Source organism: Erythrolamprus reginae, chromosome 3 (assembly GCF_031021105.1).
Source record: "Erythrolamprus reginae isolate rEryReg1 chromosome 3, rEryReg1.hap1, whole genome shotgun sequence".
NCBI classification, from domain to species: domain Eukaryota; kingdom Metazoa; phylum Chordata; class Lepidosauria; order Squamata; family Dipsadidae; genus Erythrolamprus; species Erythrolamprus reginae.
The window spans coordinates 185,904,704-185,926,290 of NC_091952.1; the positions used below are offsets into that span (position 1 = coordinate 185,904,704).

At 39.8% G+C, this 21,587-nt stretch overlaps 1 protein-coding gene across 2 annotated transcripts in view; it reads right to left on the reverse strand.

Moving 5' to 3' along the window:
- The window catches only part of ATP9B (ATPase phospholipid transporting 9B (putative)), a 184,330-nt gene that overhangs the window by 13,597 nt on the left and 149,146 nt on the right, over window positions 1–21,587 (reverse strand). For both annotated transcript variants that reach the window (XM_070747427.1, XM_070747426.1), the window contains exons 16-23: window positions 15,193–15,354; window positions 14,417–14,509; window positions 10,480–10,563; window positions 8,636–8,806; window positions 7,967–8,065; window positions 7,363–7,452; window positions 1,574–1,718; window positions 28–92 (exon numbers count right to left, since the gene is read on the reverse strand). In XM_070747427.1, the coding sequence (XP_070603528.1) occupies window positions 28–92; window positions 1,574–1,718; window positions 7,363–7,452; window positions 7,967–8,065; window positions 8,636–8,806; window positions 10,480–10,563; window positions 14,417–14,509; window positions 15,193–15,354 (909 nt within the window). The remainder of the gene's footprint in view (window positions 1–27; window positions 93–1,573; window positions 1,719–7,362; window positions 7,453–7,966; window positions 8,066–8,635; window positions 8,807–10,479; window positions 10,564–14,416; window positions 14,510–15,192; window positions 15,355–21,587) is intronic.

Sequence of the window (21,587 nt, forward strand, 5' to 3'; positions counted from 1 at the left end):
CACATTTAATCTAATTTATAAATATACCTTTCCTTCTATTCCAATTCCACAATCTGCTGCTTGGATCATACTGACATCATTTCCTCCATCGCCTGAAAAAACATGTGCAGAATATTTAAGTTTGGCTTGGCAGTGTTTCATATTTACTAGCTGCATTTCATTTCACCTTGATTTTCTGTAAAGGTATTTGAATTACATTTTAAATTAAAAGTGGCTTTTATTTTTTTTAACTTATTAAAGCAAAAAAAAAAAGTAATTATTGTACCTTCATTGCTAAAAGATTTCCCAATTTTCTATATATAATTTATAGTTCAGAAAACAATTTAAAAAATTGTGATTGAGCATGATAGACTGTTTCAACAAGGAAGAAGTTGGAGGAGAGATGCTTTGGCTACATGTAGAGAGCATTACAGTGTTCGGAAACTTCAGATCGTGCAGAATGCAGCTGCGAGAGCTATCATGGGCTTTCCCAAAAATGCCCATGTAACACCAACACTCCGCAGTCTGCATTGGTTGCCGATCAGTTTCCGGTCACAATTCAAAGTGTTGGTTATCACCTATAAAGCCGTTCATGGCACCGGACCAGGGTATCTACGAGACCGCCTTCTGCCGCACTAATCCCAGCGACCGGTTAGGTCCCACAGAGTTGGCCTTTTCCGGGTCCCGTCAACAAAACAATGTCGTTTGGCAGGGCCCAGGGGAAGAGCCTTCTCTGTGGCGGCCCCGGCCCTTTGGAACCAACTCCCCCGGAGATTAGAATTGCCCCCACCCTCCTTGCCTTTCGTAAACTCCTTAAAACCCACCTCTATCATCAAGCATGGGGGAACTGAGACATCTCCTCCTGCCTATGTAGTTCTAGTGCATGATATGACTGTATGTATGTTTCTTTTAATATTGGGGTTCCTTGCTTTTAGATTTTTAAATGTATAATTGTTATCTTAGATTTTAATTATTAGATTTGTCAATATATATTGTTTTTGTCACTATTGTGAGCCGCCTTGAGTTTGCAGAGAGGGGCGGCATATAAATCTAATAAATAATAAATAATAAAAACAATAATAATATGGCTCCTGGCACAAACATGCCACTAGATGACCAGAGAGAGGTGCCAGAGAAAAAATTGTGCAATTCAGAACCAATATGGTCATCAATTGTCACATGTCATATGCTCTATTGTCACCATTTTCCCATAACTTGGGGAGATCTATCCAAAGCATTCCTATTAATTGCAAAGGAGATGTTACAAAATTTAGGAAAAAAAGCAACTTTTGGCCTTCAAATCCAAAGCTATGTACAGTCCAATAAAATACTGGCTGACAATTTCAAACCTTGGCTGCTCATTGTTCGGAGACCTAATTGTACTTGCTCTAGCAAAACTCTTGACAAATCAAAGTGAAATAAATGTTCCTTTATTAAGTTCAGCATTTTATTTAAAGGACTGCCATATCATCGTTTTATTTTTACATGATACTGTGACAATCTTTTTAAAAGATTCGTTTATTTTTTCATTATTGTGACCAGGCGGCCAAATAATTACTTTCACAATTGAAAGGAAACCAAAATTGATACAAACCTATTGCACATGTACGCTTTCCTGTGTGATGCTGCAACAACTTTACAATGTGAGCTTTTTGGGTGGGAGAGCATCGGCAGCAAACTACAGCTGGACACTGACATGCCAGTTCTACAAATTCATGTTCATAGTACTTCAAACATACCTATGAAAAGAAATATACTTTATTGCATTGATTATTACATCCCAAATTCTTTAACTTACAATTTGTATTTTACTTGTAACTTGCAATATTTATTTGTGGTATGTAACTATACAGCTGGCTTTTCTTTAATCAATTACGACTCTTGTGTATTGTTTTGCTGGCCAATGACCAAAATAAAATGCCTGACTGTCGCATATTTCCTTTCAGATTGAGGCACCTGTTTTGTGCCTTACTACAGGAGGTGTTGCCTCTCCAAATTTCCCATTTTTCTGTTTTCACAAGAAGGAATGAAATACAAGGTCAGTTGTTCTGCCGGCGTGTTTCAACCGCCCGTAATTACAGGGTAATTAGTCCAGGAAGACACACACCACACGATAAAAGGAAAACCCAACAGTTTTTATAAACAGAAAAACAGAAACAGCTCCCTTTTTAAATGTCAAAGGGATTTTCTGGTACACACAAGGCATAGGTTAAATGCAATCCAATTGCTCACCCAATAGCTGGGAAATTGAGTCCAATTCCAAAGTCCAGAGAGTCCACACACACAATCCTGAACAGCAAAAAACCCACGCTCTTGATGAAACAATGAATCGGATAAACTGCCATGAGGCTAACACACCAGGCTGCACTTTTATCTGTAGCACTAATTACAGCAGCCCCATCCAACCACAGGTGGCCTCATTTTCTCTTGTAATAATCCTTCAGTTGTTGTCTCTTATGCATCACTCTACACATGCGTGGATGTGTCATTAATTCTTGTTCAGAATCCAGGGATGATACAGATGATTGATCTCCTCCTGGGCTGTCTGCCAAACTCCCCTCTTCCCTGTCACTCACGCTTTCTTGGTCAGAGGAGGCTTCATCGGCAGATTCCACCGGGAGGAAAACAGGCATGCGGCATGTGGATGTTTTCCCCACATCCACCTGCACATTCCTTGGGGCAGGAGCTGGGCCAGAGCTAACCACAACAGTTAGTATTGTATCTTACCCATATATGCCTTGTTTATGCGCCATCAAATCAGTGACAATTTTTAGCAACTATATAGATTCTCCTTGCTATCCTTTCCTCCACTAAACATTTCTCAGAAGATTTTTTTCTGTTAAAATGACCTTTGATTTCTATCTTGCTGTGTTTGAGAATTTATTTCAATTTTCCATTTTTCTTTGGTGATGCTTTTGAACTATTTTTTAAGGAGGTGATGGACATTTCGCTACTACTTGTCACACAACTCTATGGGTCTCCTGGTTAGCTTTCTTATCTGACAAGGGCTAGGGGAGTAAACCTACATGTTGTTGTCCTTTGAAATGTACTTCAATTATATCTGAGAATTTTAAAATATGGTTTTATTTCCTGATTGCTCTTTGGTGATGGGCAAGAGTAGTGAGAAAGTCTGTTTGGTATACGCTGACTCTAGCTCAGATTTGGCTTATTCCTTTTCAGCTGCAAAGATTAATATGATAAATTGATTTCAGAACTGGCTGCTGCTTAATTTAGGTAATCCCCAACTCTCACCTTGGATAAAGTCAGTGTTCATGATCCCATCATCAAAAAAGCTTTTGGGAAAACATGGAATTCAAAGTGGAGTAGCTGCTGAGAGCCAGCTGTTCTCAGGGAAGAGATGTCATTAATTTTAAGCTGTATATATATATATATATTCATTGTTTAATATGGCTGCAATCCAGCTGCAATAAAGAGTCTTATTTAGCGCACTGCACTGAATCTCGAGAAGACTTCTGCTGAGTTTGAATCGTGCAGCCAGCTTAAGCTCTTTAAAGTCAGGAAAAGGAAATTTAAGCTGTGTTCTGGTCTAGGGAATTTAATAGCAGCAAAGAGGAAGGATATTGCTCACTGTAAAGAATACTGGCACTCAGTTCATGATTGCCAAAAAGCACCTAGATGGCTTTTCAAATTTGGAGTGGAATTTTCTATGAATAGATGAATCAAAAATAGAAAATTGGGGGTTACATGGCTATTGTTCTATCTTATACAAACCAAACACAATTGCATAATAAGAAGCCGATACAAACTGTTAAGAAAGCAATGTCACATTTTGGGAATGGTTTAGCTGCACTAGTCCTGAACAAGTAGCCCTTATTGAAGAAAGAAAGGATTCTGCTTTGTTTCAGAGAATTCTACGGAAGAGTATTAGATCATCAGTTAAAGTGGAACTATAAGCGGGCCTTGATTCCAAAAAGACAAATGTCTACTAGAAGAGAATATACAAAGAACAGCAGAGTAAAATTTGACTTAGCCAATTCAAAGAACCATAAAAAAACGGCAAGCCTGAAATAAGTAGTTCATGAAAGAAAATGTTAAATGGTATGGACTTACAGCAGTTTTTTTACTGAGGGGTTGGGTTGAAATTTTTAAGTTGTGATGTGAAGGACTAAACATCTAAACAGCCTCGGTGGTGCAGTGGTTAGAGTGCAGTACTGCAAGCTACTTCTGCTGATCACGGGCTGCCAGCAGTTTGGCAGATTGAATCTCAGTAGGCTCAAGGTTGACTCAGCCTTCCATCCTTCCAAGGTTCGTAAAATGAGGACTTAGATTGTTGGGGGCAACATGCTTACTCTCTGCAAATCGCTTAGAGAGGGCTGCAAAGCACTGTGCAACGGTATTGCTATTGCTATAGAAAGAATCCGGTTCTTGGTACAGATGGTATAACCACTGACTACATCTAAAGGGCCACTTATTTCCTACACAGTAGCACACTGCACGTTGGTTGGTTTTGTTTGTAGAATGTATGTATCAAGCACACAAAACTTTGGTGTGCCTTCTCTGTTCAGACACCTTTTATATGCCCTGGAAACTCACATGATAATATTGGGAAGAAAAGATTTGCAGAAGTTTAGACTACATGAAAAAGAATGAATACTTTTTCTCATAATTGCACCTTCGGGGCTTCATTCCATTAAAAAGTGAGTTAAAACAGGCAACAGACCTGTCAAGTTGGAAAGTACAGTGATCCCTCGAGTTTCGCGATCTCGATGTTCGCTAAACGCTATATCGCGAGTTTTCAACCCGGAAGTAAACTCCACCATCTGCGCATGCGTGCCCTTCCACGCATGCGTAGATGGTGGAGTTTCCCCACCGGGCAGAGGCTTCCCTGGGTCTTCCCCCTCTTGCCCCGGTAAGACAGCGGCGCGCGCGGGAAACCCCACCTCCGCCTCCCAGCTGGGAGGGACACCCTAGCTCTGCGCGCGTTGCTGGGGAAAGCCCGCGCGCTTGGGGACACCTCACCTCCGCCTCCCAGCTGGGAAGCGGAGCCGGCAACAGCGTGGGCGGGTGGGCGGCGCGCGCGAGCCTGGGGACACCCTAGCTCTGCGCGCGTTGCTGGGGAAAGCCCGCGCGCGCGGGAAACCTCACCTCCGCCTCCCAGCTGGGAAGCGGAGCCGGCAACAGCGTGGGCGGGCGGGCGGCGCGCGCGAGCCTGGGGACACCCTAGCTCTGCGCGCGTTGCTGGGGAAAGCCCGCGCGCCGAGAAACCTCACCTCCGCCTCCCAGCTGGGAAGCGGAGCCGGCAACAGCGTGGGCGGGCGGGCAGCGCGCGCGAGCCTGGGCGCGAGCAACGGGGTGGGCGGGTGGGCGGCACACGCGCGGGAAACCCCGGGGCCGCTTCTCAGCTGAGAAGCGGCCCCAGCAACAGCGCGGGGGGCGGGCGGCACGCGCGCACGCTGGGGAAACCCCGGGGCCGCTTCTCAGCTGAGAAGCGGCCCCAGCAACAGCGTGGGGGGCGGGCGGCAGGCGCGCACGCTGGGGAAACCCCGGGGCCGCTTCTCAGCTGAGAAGCGGCCCCAGCAACAGCGCGGGGGGCGGGCGGCAGGCGCGCACGCTGGGGAAACCCCGGGGCCGCTTCTCAGCTGAGAAGCGGCCCCAGCAACAGCGCGGGGGGCGGGCGGCACGCGCGCACGCTGGGGAAACCCCGGGGCCGCTTCTCAGCTGAGAAGCGGCCCCAGCAACAGCGCGGGGGGCGGGCAGCACGCGCGCACGCTGGGGAAACCCCGGGGCCGCTTCTCAGCTGAGAAGCGGCCCCAGCAACAGCGCGGGGGGCGGGCAGCACGCGCGCACGCTGGGGAAAGGGGGGCGAAGGGCGGTGGAAGTAAAAACACCATCTGCGCATGTGCAGATGGTGTTTTTACTTCCGCACCGCTACTTCGCGAAAAATCGATCATCGCGTGGGGTCCTGGAACGGAACCCTCGCGATGATCGAGGGATCACTGTACTAGGCAAAAATGAAAGGCAGTCCTTGAATTACGACCACAGCTGAGTCGAAAGCTTTTGTGGCTGAGATGGTAAGTGACATTTATCCTATTTTATAATAAATGCTACAAAGAAGTTTAGTGAATCACTGCTATGTTAACCTAGTAACACAGTTCTTAAATGAATCTGGCTCCTCCATTGACTTTGCTTGTCTGAATGTCAAAAAAGAGGATCACATGATCCTGGAACACACACACACACATATATAAGGCAGAGGTTCCAGGTTCAAATCCCAGTAAGGGTGTGGCTACCTGATGAAGGCAAATAAGCCTGAAATAGATCTATAGTAGACTCCCTTCCTTTTCAAAAATATGTTACACACACATACACACTGATCTATGTATGAAGCACAACTGTCAAGTGTTCTTTTTCTTCCTTTTGACAGATCCAAGAGACGTTGAAACTGTTAGGATTCTACCCCGAACTACAGGGACACTCTGACAGGCAAAAAAATATGGACTGTCTCTTTTGGGTTAGATTAGTATTATCTAACTAACTAGTATTATATGTTTTGTTGATTTAAAACAAATGTGACTCTTGATTGCACTGCTTGGGACTCCTTTGGAAAGCCTACCAACCAACCTACCTACTGTTTTAGTTGGCTCTGGCCCAGCTCCTGCCCCAGGGAATGTGGAGGTGGATGCAGGGGAAACTTCAACATGTCACAGGCCTGTGTTATTCCCAACAGAGTCAGTTCAGAGTTTAGTTTCCTTGGACGAAGAAGAAGGTGGGAGTGACTTGGAAGAGGGGGGCTTGGCACACAGCCCAGGCAGTCAATCTCCCTTATCTTCCATTGATTCGGATGAAGACGTTTTGGACCCACGCAAGCGCAGAATTATGCGTAGAAGAGACCAAGTAAGGATGTATTACAGGAGATAAGAACGGCCACCTGTGTTTGGGTGGGGTTCCAGTAATTAGGGCTGCTGCTATAAGTAGCAGCATGTAGGTTTGGCTGTTGTGGAAGAGTATCTGATCGCAGTTCGTCATGAATCCTGTGTTGCTGGTTTCTGGAGTTTGTTGATTTTTCACGCATTTGAAACAAAGCAGAGCAACGTGTGTGTGTGTGTGTGTGTGTGTCTCACTTCGTTGGAAGAAGAAGGGGTGTGAAGTTTCTTCACAGATGCTAGCTAAGTACTTAATGACTTCTTAAGGGAAATTGTACAGACTATCCGGTTCTTTTGGGATGAGTGCTCTTTGCAATACAACAAGAGTGCTTAGTTTATTTTGAATTTTGGGATAAAGAACATTGTTTTGAATTTTCAAACGTGTCTGTGTCTGAAATTTGTACCCTTGAATTTTCGGGAGGCTCCTACCAGAGAGCCCGGCAAAACACCTACTTCCATAAAAAACATTATCAGCAATTGATGAAAGCTAGGCTATTACCTCCAGAGAGTCACCAGATATTACTAAAGCACAATCATGTTTCCTTCTGAATGCATTTAATTCCAAATGAGCTTCTCCACGGCTGGTTACCTGAATAATAATGATAATAAATTAAAACAAGAGTTAGGATAACTTTTAAATAGATGTAGGTAGATACATACATTGTTATGAAAATATTTATTTTTCATATCCCCAATCAACATGAGCAGGACAACCCATGTGAGAAGATGCTATAGACTAGTGCATGCACAGTAGGCAGTGCACTCTTCTTTTGTACTCCACATGCATGTCCCTTGTGTTATTATCTCCACAACTGTGTTACACATGCTGTATATCATAGTCTTCAATTTATGATCATTCATTCAGTGAGTGCTTGAAATTATGATTGTGCTAAAAGAATGCACTTTTGGCCCGTGCCCCAAATTATGATTGTTGCAGTGCCTTGTGTTCACATGATCAAAATTTGGGTATTTGGCAATTGCAGGTTGTACTGCATTTAATTATTGGATTTTATATGTAACAAATTTTCAGGAAACCAACAAAACTTTCAGCTCTTAACAGGAGCTAAGAATGATGGGGAAAATATATCATCAATTCTACTTACGGGTCTGAAAATATGAATATCTTGGGTCCTAGACACTAAATGGGAACTTTTTGCAATACAAGTCGCAGTCTCCAATTTATCTCCTGTTAGCATCCATATCTATGAGATAAATTTAGAATTTAACCATTAATTCTTTGTTGTATTAAAAACTGTATCTTTCTCAAATTAACCTAAGGAAAAAAGAGTAAATATTCAAATGATTCCTTTGGCTTAGTTTTGCATCAAATAGATTCAGAATCCAACTGTAGGGATCTATGGAGGCAAAAACTATCTATTAAAATATGGTAGCTCCTCAGGTCATCTGTTAACTGGACAGATACAGTTAAAAGGAGTAAAGTATATTTCACTCTTTCCTTCCCACATGTTTCCATATACCATATCTTTCGGAGTGTAAGAAGCACCGGAATATAAGACGTACCTTAGTTTTGGGGGAGGAAAATAGGGGGGGGAAATCTAACTACCAAGTATTCATCAGGCTAGTGTCGGTAGTCTGTTCCGCTTCAGCATACTATTTTATATAATATAATATAATACTACTACTACTACTACTACTACTACTAATAATAATAATAATAATAATAATAATATTAGAGTAAGATACTTAGAGTAAGAGTAAGAAAACAAAAAAATGTACATAAACAAATTGAAGAATAAAAAAAATATTAGTACCTTTATTCCAGCATTCCGTAGCATTTCTAGCGTTGGCCTAACATCAGCCTGTAATTGATCTTCCACTCCAGTGAGACACAATAATTCCATTTCTCTTTCTAGACTCTCTACAACTGCAGCAACCTTGAGCGTTCTGTCATGTATACTTAATTTTGCTTGGTTATATCGACTCTAAGACAAAACAAAATGTAATTTGCAGCCTCAAGTAGATAAGAAAGATTTTTATGTTGTCCAAAATGCAAACCCTGGAGCTTTGACGACGAACCTATGGCACGCGGGGCCATATCGGAGGAGAAGCAACGCTTTGCCAGGTTTCAGCTCCAGCTTGCATGCGTGCTGGCCAGCTGATTTTCGGCCTTGAAAAAGGCCTTTTGTCCTCTGAATCCTTCAGGGAAGCTTCCCTGAAGCTCCGGAGGCAAAAAAAAATCGCCCATCGAACAAATCAGAAGTTTGGAAAAAGGTACTCCCGTTTTGTCATTGGTAGTATCTGGGATTGGCAGCGCATGGGGTGCAGAGGTTTCGGCCGCGGCTCCATTCCACTCTGGCTTTCCATTCCAAGATAGCTGCTGCTGGAGCTTCAGCCCTGCAGAGCCAGAGTGGATGCTGGGCAGAATGGGTGCAGGGGCTGAAGCTGCAGCAGTGGCTATCTTGAGCACAGAGAGCCGGGCCGGAAGCAGCGGCCAAAATGGGGGTCAGGGGGCGCAAACCGGGTGGGCGGCAGCTTGCTTGGCGCCATAGCTGATTCCATTGGGATTGGCAGGGCACGGGGTGCAGAGATTCCGACCCCGCTCTCTGTGCTCAAGATAGCCGCTACTGCAGCTTCAGCCCCTGTGCGCTGCCGAGGAGCGCCCTGCTCCTGCGCCCCTTGGAAATATAGAAACATAAAAGACTGACGGCAGAAAAAGACCTCATGATCTATCTAGTCTGCTCTTATACTATTTTTTGTATTTTATCTTAGGATGGATATATGTTTATCCCAGGCTTGTTTAAATTCAGTTACTGTGGATTTACCAACCACGTCTGCTGGAAGTTTTTTCCAAGGATCTACTACTCTTTCAGTAAAATAATATTTTCTTATGTTGCTTTTGATCTTTCCCCCTTCTGCCTGGCAGCCACTTTGTGCAGCAGATGAAGCTACTGCAGCGGCTTTCTTGGCGTGGAAAGCCAGATCGGGAGCAGTATCCAAAACTTCTGTGTCCCGCGTGCTGCTAATCTCGGTGGAATCGGCCGCAGCGCTCAGCAACCTGCCACCCGCCCAGCTTGCATCCCCTGGCCCCCACTTGCCCGCGGTAGCCACACTATGGCTTTTGACGCTGTTATAATATTGACGCTGTTATAAAAAGCTATGGATGCAGCTGTACCTCAGAAGACCTAAAAAAGGGAGACTACATTGTCATCTGCATGGCAGATAGCTATCTCCCTCCACCCACTTAAACGAAAACTTATGAACATAGTAATAAATGATTAAATGACTCAGATGAAGCAGGTAAACGTAAGAAAAAGCAAAAAAAGAAAACTGTAAAATTTTATACCGGAAAAAAAGAAAGCTGTAGACATCAAGCCAATGATTAAGTAAATGAAGGTGGAGCTCACCTATCACTTGTCTAGAGCAAGGCTTTCCCAACCTTGGCTACTTGAAGATATCTGGACTTCAACTCCTAGAATTCCCCAGCCAGCATTCGCTGGCTGGGGAATTCTGGGAGTTGAAGTCCAAATATCTTCAAGTGGCCAAGGTTGGGAAACACTGGTCTAGAGTAAAGAGAAATTACATATCTGAACTAAAAAGAGGTTATTTTGCTATTACTGGAGCTAAGTGTAATATTTGTCTTTCAACTTTTTTTTACCTCAAAATCCTGATACTGTTCTTCTGTTAAGGATTTTTTGGCAACCACCAAAGTGCGCAGACCTTCTCTTGCCATGTTACCACACTAAAATTGCAAATAAATAATTAAAGAACAGTTATGAATCATGCTGCAATGCACTGATACAAAAAGACAAACGGTTATGAGGTCAATTTGCATTAAGTTGTACATTCATCCACAAGCATGCTTTTATTCTTGCTGCTACTTATTGTTGACAGTGAGATTATTTAAACTGCCCTCGTAACTCTCCTGTTGTGAGAGTTCATTCTCATACTGTCAGAGAAAGGCAAGTATCGCAATACAGTGTTCCCTCGATTTTTGCGGGGGATGTGTTCTGAGACCGCCCGCGAAAGTTGAATTTCCGCGAAGTAGAGATGCGGAAGTAAATACACCATTTTTGGCTATGGACAGTATCACAAGCCATCCCTTAACACTTTAAACCCCTAAATTACCATTTCCCATTCCCTTAACAACCATTTACTCACCATTATTACTGGTACTCACCATTGAATAAGACCCTTAGTGATCCTGATATTTATAAACATAATTATTTATTAACAATAATTATTTTTTTTGTTATTTATTTGCAAAAATTATTAGTTTGGCGATGACGTATGGCGTCATCAGGCGGGAAAAACCGTGGTATAGAAAAAAACCCGCGAAGTATTTTTTATTAATATTTTTTGAAAAACCGTGGTATAGGCTATTTGCGAAGTTTGAACCCGCGAAAATCGAGGGAACACTGTAGATTTGATAACTGACAAGATAAAGGAAACCTTGAAACTCCTGCCCAAAAGTGGGAGCCAAGCCTATTATGTTTGGTGGGCAAAAGGAAAAGGTACAGGAGGGTTTAAATACTGATTCTTTGAAAGGGACTTATTACTGGCCTTGTAGTAGCTCTTCGTCATGTCCTTCAAGGCCTTTCCCTATGTCCTTTGCATCCTTCAAGTGGAGACTAAATTTGCTCTGGTTATTTTTGAAAGGTTAATTCAAAAAGTAGGGCTGAGGGATTCTTTTATCCCATGGCCACTTGGTCACTGAAGTGCCTGTGCTGGATTTTGTCCATGATTTTTAATAATATAGGAAATTACATAGGGAAGTTATATGGAGCTTTGGGCTGTATTACAGAATACAAGTAGGTTTTCCTTGTGTCTATCTATCATTTTGAAATGGTGTAGGCCAGAGTTTTTCAACCAGTGTGCCGCGGCACACTAGTGTGCCGTGAGACATGGTCTGGTGTGCCGTGCGGAAATTAAACATGGGTCCCCAAACTACCATTCCTGCCAGAATATCCCTTTTGTGTTCATCGAAACAGTCCCAGGTTTCACACTAAGTGAGTATAAATACATTTAGAAACTATATTATTAACTATATGTATAATGTGTTAGAGTGTTATATTGTGTCATTTTGGTTGGTGGTGTGCCCCAGGATTTTGTAAATGTAAAAAATGTGCTGCGGCTCAAAAAAGGTTGAAAATCACTGATGTAGGCAAACTAACTTAAAATAGTTGGAAGTGAATGTATAGTTCAGTAGATAGTGAACCTATGACAGGTAGCACGTGGAGCTGTCAGCTCCAGTGTGCATGAGTGTGCTGGCTAGCGGATTTCTGGCCTTTAGCCGTTTTTCGCTCACCCCCGGCTTCAGGAGGTTTCCCTGAACCCTGGGGATGGTGAAAAATGGCCCTACGGGCCAACTGGAAGTTCATATCAGGTTTCAGAAGTCCGAAGGCTTCAGTGAGGTCTGTGCGTTTACACGGGGAGGGAGCTCAGGTGGTTGTGTGCATGCATGTTGAGGGCATGGTTGTGTGCACGCGTGCCCTTTTGGCACCCAAGCCAAAAAAGGCTCACCATAACTGGAATAGTTAGAGGAAAAATTGTTGTCTGCTTACAAATTTGCAATCAGTCTGAGGAATGGTTACATTCCCCCTGCATTATCAAGAACATATGGAAATCAGTATCATCTTTTGGCTAGAAGAATAAAGATACTTCTAGCCAGAGAAGTTATCTGTGTTCCAAAAGATAATACTGATTTCCAAGCCTTGGCTTGGTTTTGTAATAAGATCTAGTAGAGAAAACCAGTTAAACTTCAGAGTAGAATAGTGTAAGATTCTCTAAATGTACCTTTAAAGTCCAAAAATGTCAGCATAAAATTCTATGCCAATATACTTGTAGGGATCGGACAAATTCAACTCAATTAACTATGGAGATACAGTATTTAGATCCAAGTTACATGAGGAAAAATGTTTTCCTACTTACACTTCTCAAGTGTCCTACATTAAACTGCAGAAAGATTAGTCATGCATATTCTTCAGATCAATAAGGCCATGAGGAATAAAAGACACAGTCGTTTTATTGATGCCCTAATGACTAGAATTTCTTCTGCCAAAAAAATTACCTTGCTCTTTGAACCATGAGTTTTAAACAGTTCCAAATTATTATTTTTATTGAATCAATTTTGCTCTTATTTATTTATGTATTGGATTTCTATGCCGTCCCTCTCCGAAGACTTGGGGCGGCTTACAACATATAGTAAAAAAACAATAAAACAATTAATTGGATAAATCCAATTAATCAGCTAAAAATCTAACCTAAAGTCTCTAATATTTGAAAAATCATTCCAATTTTTATTCTCCTATTTTCTTTTAAATGTGCTTCATTTTTTTCTTCATTAAATTTTTAAAATTAAAATACAACTTGTAGACTATGTCCTAGGTGCAGGATAAAAATACCTTAAGACTATTTATCTATATGAAACAAATTAAGATGTTTCTGATATTCACTTTCTCTTTTTTTATCCTGTACTCTTCCTTGAGTAAATAAGTGAGGTTCATTAAGTTTCCAAAATTAATCAGTTTCCTTGAATGCAATATTTCACATAAATACACTGGGACAATACAGTTTAGAGCAGATATTATTTTTCTCCTTGGTTCTCTGCCTGACTTATTGGATTACATGATTTCCAAAGTTCCTATTCTATCATCACCATATTTAGACTATCTGTTTCCTTTATTTTTTAAATATAGTTTCAAAGTTATTTTTTTCAGGCTGATATTGTACATTTATCATAGAAAATGTCTACACTGTATTATCAAAGTAGCTGGAATAAGCTTATTTTTCTCTATTAAAATAGTAAAATGAAAAAGATTCATTATTTTTTAAAAAGCAAAATATTGTCATTCTAATGCAAAATGTGTATTGATTTGACCTCATAATGCTAAATAAATTAAGCAAGTATTTTACAATTAATTGTACATCATTATCACCAAAAGTAATTTTTATGACACTTTATTAGGTCTTCAGGGAATTTAATTTATTCATGACCCTGATTAAATCAAACTGCCTGAAGCGACTATTGATTTATATTGCCAATACCATTATGAACATGCATTGTGTGATTATCACATTACCATATTATCTGTATGTAAGGTCAAATAAAGACAATTGCTGATGTCCAGTACAGCCATATAGTATAATGCATTTATTTTGTCAAAAAGATATACTTTCATATATAATTTAAATATATTTTTAGTTATATTTCTACTATCCAGAGTAAAAAAAAAGCCAGCAAAACAGATTGAGCATATATGAAATCATGTTTATGAAGACTGTTTAGATTTAAAGTAATATCCTTGTTTTCTAATAGATACTACGTTCAGGAGAAAAAGCATTTTACATAACTCATTAAATTAGTTTTATCTTGTCTCCTTTTCAATTACTAGATGAACCTTTAGATAAAAATTTCCCAAACTCATTATTCATTTGTTTTGTTTTTTATATTTGATGTAGGCAAGTTAGATGTCACTGAATTAGAAAAGATTATTATTAAGTTTCTATTATTAAATTTCATTGTAATACATTTTAATAGTAAAGTAAAGCCCTTGTTTTTTCCAAATAAAGGAATTGTTAGCAATATTTCTTACCTCCTCTTCTAGCCAATCATTGTACTGAACAATGGAGGACATTGCAACATCTGCACCTTTCATATAAAACATGATTTCACCTGTAGATTCATCCTAAAAATAAGTAAAGCAATAATGTAAGGGCAAAAGAAACAAAATGCCGACCTAAAGCCACATGTACAATATTTATCCCTTTAATTTCTAGAATATAGAATCTGTGAGAGATGAAAAAATTAATCAATTCATACTATGAACTTGATGAAAACAAAATCTACTATTAAAAGAGCCGGAGTGGTGCAGCACTGTAGACTATTTCAGCTAACTGAAGGTGGGTAAAATGAGGATCCGGATTGTGGGGGCAATATGCTGGCTCTGTTAAAAAGTGCTATTGCTAACATGTAAGCCGCCTTGAGTTTAAGAAGAAGGGCATCATTAAAAAATCAGATGGATGGATACATAGATAGATAGATAGATAGATAGATAGATAGATAGATAGATAGATAGATAGATAAACAAATAAATAACTGCTAGCTGTAGCTCAGCAGTTCAAATCTCATCACTGCTCAGCTTTCGATCCTTCCGAGGTGGGTAAAATGAGGACCCAGATTGTTGGGGGCAATATGCTGATTCTGTAAACTGCTTAGAGAGGGCTATAAAAAGCACTAGGAAGTGGTATATAAGTCTAAATGCTAATGCTATTTCTGTTTTCTTCCAGGCCTTATATATTAGAAATATGTACAAAATCAGATATTCTCACAAGGATTCCAATGAGGAAAGAAAATACTAAAAATACCTACCCTCACTATGATTCCCATTCGCTTGCTCTCAGATGTGAAAGGGAAAATCTGCAGAATATAGTATGTTAGAATCTGTCCACTGGGGGTTTTCAGTTGCATTGATGTCAAATCCCTATTCACCAAAGTAAGACCAACACTTTCTGTCCACTGAACCAAAGCTACCTAGATAAAAATACAATAGATAAAATACAATAGTGATTATAGTCAATCATATTCTGTGTAAATCAAAATGAACACAATAAAGTTCAGTGCAGAAAAATATGAACAAAGAAAAAGGAATACAATATACTAATAGTGATAGATTGGATATAACCAATAACTATTGTACTTTGTACAGCTGTTTTGTATGATTCCCAATTTGGATTGGATGGAAGCAACTGGACAAAGTACATTTTGTCAACTGATGTATAACAGCTATTTATCTACCTACCTACCTACCTACCTACCTACCTACCTATCGTATCTATCTTATCTCCCTAATGTGAAACACAATAATTTGCTTTCATCACCAGTGATCATTTTATAAAATTCAATCCTTATTTTATCTCCCCTCCTTTTTTCTCCTTTTGATTGTTTCTTTTCTTTCTTTATTTTAATCATTGTAGTTTTCTTATTGTATTAGCACAGATGTATTATTTGTTTGTTACATATTATCAACACTCTAGGTTAGGGATGCCCAACCTTGGTACCTTTTAGACTTATGGACTTCAACTCCCAGAATTCCCCAGGCAGCATGTTGAAGTCCAGGAAAGTCTTAGAGTTGCCAAGGTTGGACACCTCTGCTCTAGGTCAAATCTTCAATTTTGTAGCCTCTCATTTTTTGAAATAGCTTACTACCCAAAATCAAATCCGCTCCCACACTGTTAAATGTTTCAGGAAAGCCATTAAAACAAGGCTTTTTAAGAAAGCCCTAGGAGGAGATCCAGTAAAAGTTACTGGGCTGTGGTTGGACGCTTTGTTCTCATAACCTTAATTTCTGTTTTAGTAACTTTTGTATTGCCATTTTGATTACTGTTTCTCATTTTATTATACTTTTTGGTATTTTAATCCTTTTATTATAAGAAGAAAATGTAAACTCTTCAAAGTCCTGTTGCAATGGAACAGCACATAAACCTCAGCAAACAAATAATTAACTAGGGGGGGGGGAACAGTAACCATTAGTAGTCTTATCATTACAAATTTGTATTAAAGAAGTTCAAATTGGCAAACTTCACTAAGGAAGGATATTAGAATATACAGTATTCTACAATTTAATTTCGTGGAAAATAAACAATTTGCAACTGCTTTTTTTCCAAAGCATTTCTCCAGCACTTAGCTTCATTCAAATTCTAATAACGTACAAATTAAAACATCATTTTTGCCATACTTTGTATAATTTTGTCATTTCAATCCTTACCACTGATTTTTTTTCCACCCTAACCTAGCATATCGCAAATATTGGCTGTGAAGGGGCTGATATTAGATTTCTTCCTTTATGTTCAAAATAGGACAGTAAAATCGAATATATTCTCTTGTCCAAGACAACATTTGAGGAAGTATAGGATTTAATACTATATTGAACTAGTACTAACATGTACTAACTATGTATGTACTAGAATTAGAATTTTTTTTGGAAATATATTGCTCAAATCTGCTATCATATTGTCTATCTAACTGCATATCTGGGCATAGAACAGCATTCTGGTTCAGATGAATTAAAACTGAATATGTTTTAATTCATCTGAACCAGAATATATGATTTAAAAAAAAAAGAATATGCAAATGTGCATATTGATTTGATCCAAATAAAGAGTTCAAGGCAGATAAAATTAAATAATAAATACCTTATTGTAATTGAAAATCTTTTAGATATTAAATAAAACAAGTAGTCCTTGATTATTGATCTTACTTGAGATTGGCATTTCCATCGTTAAGTGAAATGGTTGATAAGTAAAACATCACATGATCATGCCACTTAACGACAGCACTTCTAGCAGTCCAGATTGTAGTCATTAGGCTAGGACGATGCAGTCCTTTATACTTTTCTTGCTCTGCACAAACTACCTCTACTTCAACTCCCTTTACCTACCTATCTCCTTCATCATCACTATCCTTTTGGCCACCCTGCACACTACTGTCTATCCCTGCTGGCTCTGCTACCGCTACTTCTAGCTACTTCACCGTGTTCTCCCTCCAGCTGCTGAATGGAATCCAAGCATGCCAGCACAGCAGAAACTTGCCTATTAAATGAAGCTTGTTGGGTAGGATGGAACCAGCAGGACAGAACCAATGAAGGTGAAGGACAATGGTGTGGATGGAGGAGCCCCATCTTCCATCACTGGGGTGAGGAGTGATTGCATACAGATTGTGGAGGGTGCAATGGGACAGGTCAGCAAGTGGGGTACAGTATTATCAGGCGAGACAGAAGAGGTGAGGTCAATGCTCCAGGAAGAGGGTTTCCCAGAGGCACAGCTGGAAGAGTTGCCCACAGCTTTCATCATACTGGAAGCCGCTGGTCCTTCACAAGGCTTTGCAGGAAGAAGGCTGGGTCAGCCAAGCAGAAGGTCTGAGAATAGATTCTGTCAGTGCTGGACTTGCCCTTACTTCTCACTGAGGTCTACCGAGCAGTTCTACAGAAGCACTTCCAACATGAGCTGCAGAGCATGTACGGTGCTTCTGAGAAGTCCTCAACTTTCCATTTCTTCTAGTTCCACGGCCCTTGAACAGCACTTTCCACAGAGCTACCGTCTTTACCTGAAAAACCACTGCTGCCTCTCTGGTCTGTCCCACAGTATATGGGTAATTTGCTCCTTACACCTGATGATGGGGCTTATTTGCCTGTTCTTTTGCTTGTGACTGTGGAATGCTGCAACTAGTAATAATATAGGCAGGTTGCCAGGTGCCAAAATTTTGATCACAATGGCTGCAAGAGGATGCTGCAGTGGCGGCAATTTTGAAGACTGCTTATAATTACTATTCATGTAGCACTTTTGTAACTTCAAAAAGTCACTGAGAAAATAATCATAACCTGAGGGTTACCTGCACTAAAATGTTTAAAACCATATAGTTTTAATAGAAACACCCTCCCCCAATTAGGCTTATTTCTTATTTCTGAATGCAATATAAACCCATACCACTAAGTACAATAAAAATATAGGCGCAGAAAAATCATTTTTGTATTCTGCAAACAAATGATATAAAATCACGAAGATCCTTAAGTAATGCAATTCATCAGAAGTCACAATTCAAAAAAGGCCCTGATTCAAAATTAAAATCCTAAGCAAACTACAGGGAGTAGAAAGATGAAATACCAGAGTATAAGATGCACTTTAATTTTGGGGGAGGAAAATAGGGGAAAACATCTACCTACCAGATATTTATCTGGCTAGCATCCTTAATCTGGTCAGCTTCAGCACATTATTTTATCCCCTGGTTAGGGCTTTAAAAAACCCTTATTCGGAGAGAGTAACAATGAAAAAGCTTGCAAGCTAGTAGTTAGGGCTGGAAAGAAACATTCGGAGCAAATAGCACAATGAAAAAAGCTTCCAAGAATGAGAACTTGGAAAACATTCTTCACAGAGAGTAACAATGAAAGAGCTTGCAAGCCATTAGGAGCTAGGAAGAGTGTTAGCACCTAGTTAGAGCTGGAAAAAAAGTTTCAAAAATAAGCTACATTCAGTATATAAGATGCACCCAAATTTTCAGCCACTTTTAGGGAGGAAAAAGGTGCAATTGATACTCCGAAAAATATGGTACATTCACGCAACAATGCTGGATTATAGATTTTTATAAAACTTAGAATGAAGATATCTGGTGAGTACATACCTACATAGGTACAACAGATATCTCGCTAAAGACATAGAAAAAGCATCTATAAAATGTCTCAACTAGAAAAGCTCAGAATTTTTGAATTAATTCCCTTCAAGAATAGTCACTAAATATGTATCTGGATATGGAATATACTAGTAATAGCAACAGCTGTCCAGGAAAGTTTAAAAAGGCAAGATGGTGGAAGTAGCATTGCAACCCAAGCCTGTGCATGCATACACTAGGTTTGTATTGTATCTGTTACATATTGTTTTTGACTTCTCCCCTCATAAACACCGGTGATGAATACGAAAAGAAATTATCCATTATTCCGTCAAATTAATACGAGTACCTTCGAAATAAAAATGAATCCAAAATAAAAGAGGTTGGAAGACTTCACATACAATTCTGTGAAAGGTATCTGCCCCTTTCAGTTTTTCTGAATTTTTGTGTATCCTTACCACTGTCATGAGAGCTTCACAAGATCCTATTGGTGTGATCAATGAAATTTGACTAGGGAAAAAAATGACATCCATGTTTTGTGCTTATTTACATCATAAACAAAATAATCCTTCATGCAAAGATGGACAGTAGCTGTGAGATATAAATTCTTTGTCATCTGAAGCTAAAATGCAAATAGATCATGCAACAAGAAAAGCAAATCTACAAGTAAATGCAACAGCCAAGCCAATATTCCAGACACGTCTAGACCAGAACACAAATTGTGGAAGGATCTAAAAAGAGCTGTCTGTGCTAGAAAACCTTCAGAAGTTATTGAATTAAAATTGAATTCCTCCATCACATAGAAGAATAGACCCAATTTCCATACAATGAGATTCCAATCAATAGCAACAGGAAAATGTCTGATTGCAAGTACTGACTCCCCCCCCCCCAAGAGGTCATAATGTCGGTCTATTTGAGCTTGCAAAAGAGGCCTACTATCAATTCCATCAGCCAAGGAATTTCTGCTGGTGGGATCCAGAAGAGCCTTTTCAGCTATGGTCCCTGAATTTTGGAATATCTTGCTGCAGGAGATAAGATCCCTTTCAGCCTTCAGAAAAAGCCTTAAAACTTGGCTTGATGACTGGGATTAGATCTTGAAGAAGAAGCCACTAGCACATTGATAGAGAAGCCCCCCCCCCCCCAAATTCATCAAAGTTTTTCATTTTCATTTTTTTTTTTTTTGTAATTTTAATCTGTTTTTATATTTAAAATTATCTGGGTATTTGTAAGCCAGGGGTAAAATTCTCCCAGTTTTCTCGTGCCTGTCAGTCGTTGGAGAGCCGGTCACGAAGGCAGTGAGAGGCTTCGCCCACCCTGCCATTTGGATTCTTTTACCCTCTGCGCATGTGCAAAGTGTTCACAAGTGAACTGGGAGCACTTGCACCTGTGCTATAAGCCATTCAGAGTTACCTTGCATCGAGAGATGGGAGGCAAGTAAATATAATAATCCTGGCACGTTGCTATTTGGATGAATCTGGGTATGAAATAAATGAATCCATTTATGGTGTTTTTGTTTACTCAGATTCCTCTTTAAACCAATAATATATTGAGTTCTGATAACCTTCATACAAAATCGGAAAGAAGGCAAATGCTTTTTCACAGAACTGCAGTAATATAGTATCTCTAAGTTACTACTGTATTTTGTTAAAAGATTGCTATCTGATGAAGACAGCAGAATAAATATAGTTTAAAATGTCATTTTTGATTCCACAAGAAGCAACGCTTTTTAAAGTTTAAAAAGCCTACTATATTAGTTGCAAATGATCCAATACTCCAAAGGTTAATTTTCAATTTTCACTGTGAAAGGTTACTATTACATTCTGACCTGTAAATTGCATCTTTCCGTTAATACCCTATCATCTCATTTGTGCCCCTTTGCTACGGAGGACTTGAATGTTCTATATTTGGTGACTCACATCTGTTTATTATTTAGTTTATGCTTGGCTTCACATGCTGGTTGAGTTGGCAGTTTATAGCACAACCTCATTTTAGATAGTTGTACCTGTGAGCACATAAAAATCAAGGAACCAAATCACCTGATTCTGTAGTTATTAGATTACTCTAAAATTAAGCACTCAACACTTAACAAAATATATTAAACATATAAAAATACTTAGAGAAAAGTGAAAATACATTATGTCTCTGATTAGATAACCTGACAGTTAGTTGCTCCTCGGGGTAATCAACTCACCTGCCAGCAGGGCAGTTCAGGGATTGTATATAGTTGTATAATAGCCGTTTCTGGAATCTTCCCAGATAGAAGAGATTAGGAGACAAACATTGTTCTGGTGTGACCAGAACAATCTAGAACTGAACACACTCAAAACCGTAGAAATGGTGGTAGACTTTAAGAGAAACCCTTCCACCTCTCACAATACTAGACAACACAGTATCAACAGTAGAGACCTTCAAATTTCTAGGTTCTATCATATCTCAAGACCTAAAATGGTCACCTAACATCAAAAACATCATCAAAAAAGCACAACAAAGAATGTTCTTTCTGTGCCAGCTCAGGAAGCTCAAACTGCCCAAGGAGCTGCTGATTCAGTTCTACAGAGGAATCATTGAGTCTGTCATCTGCACCTCTATAACTGTCTGGTTTGGTG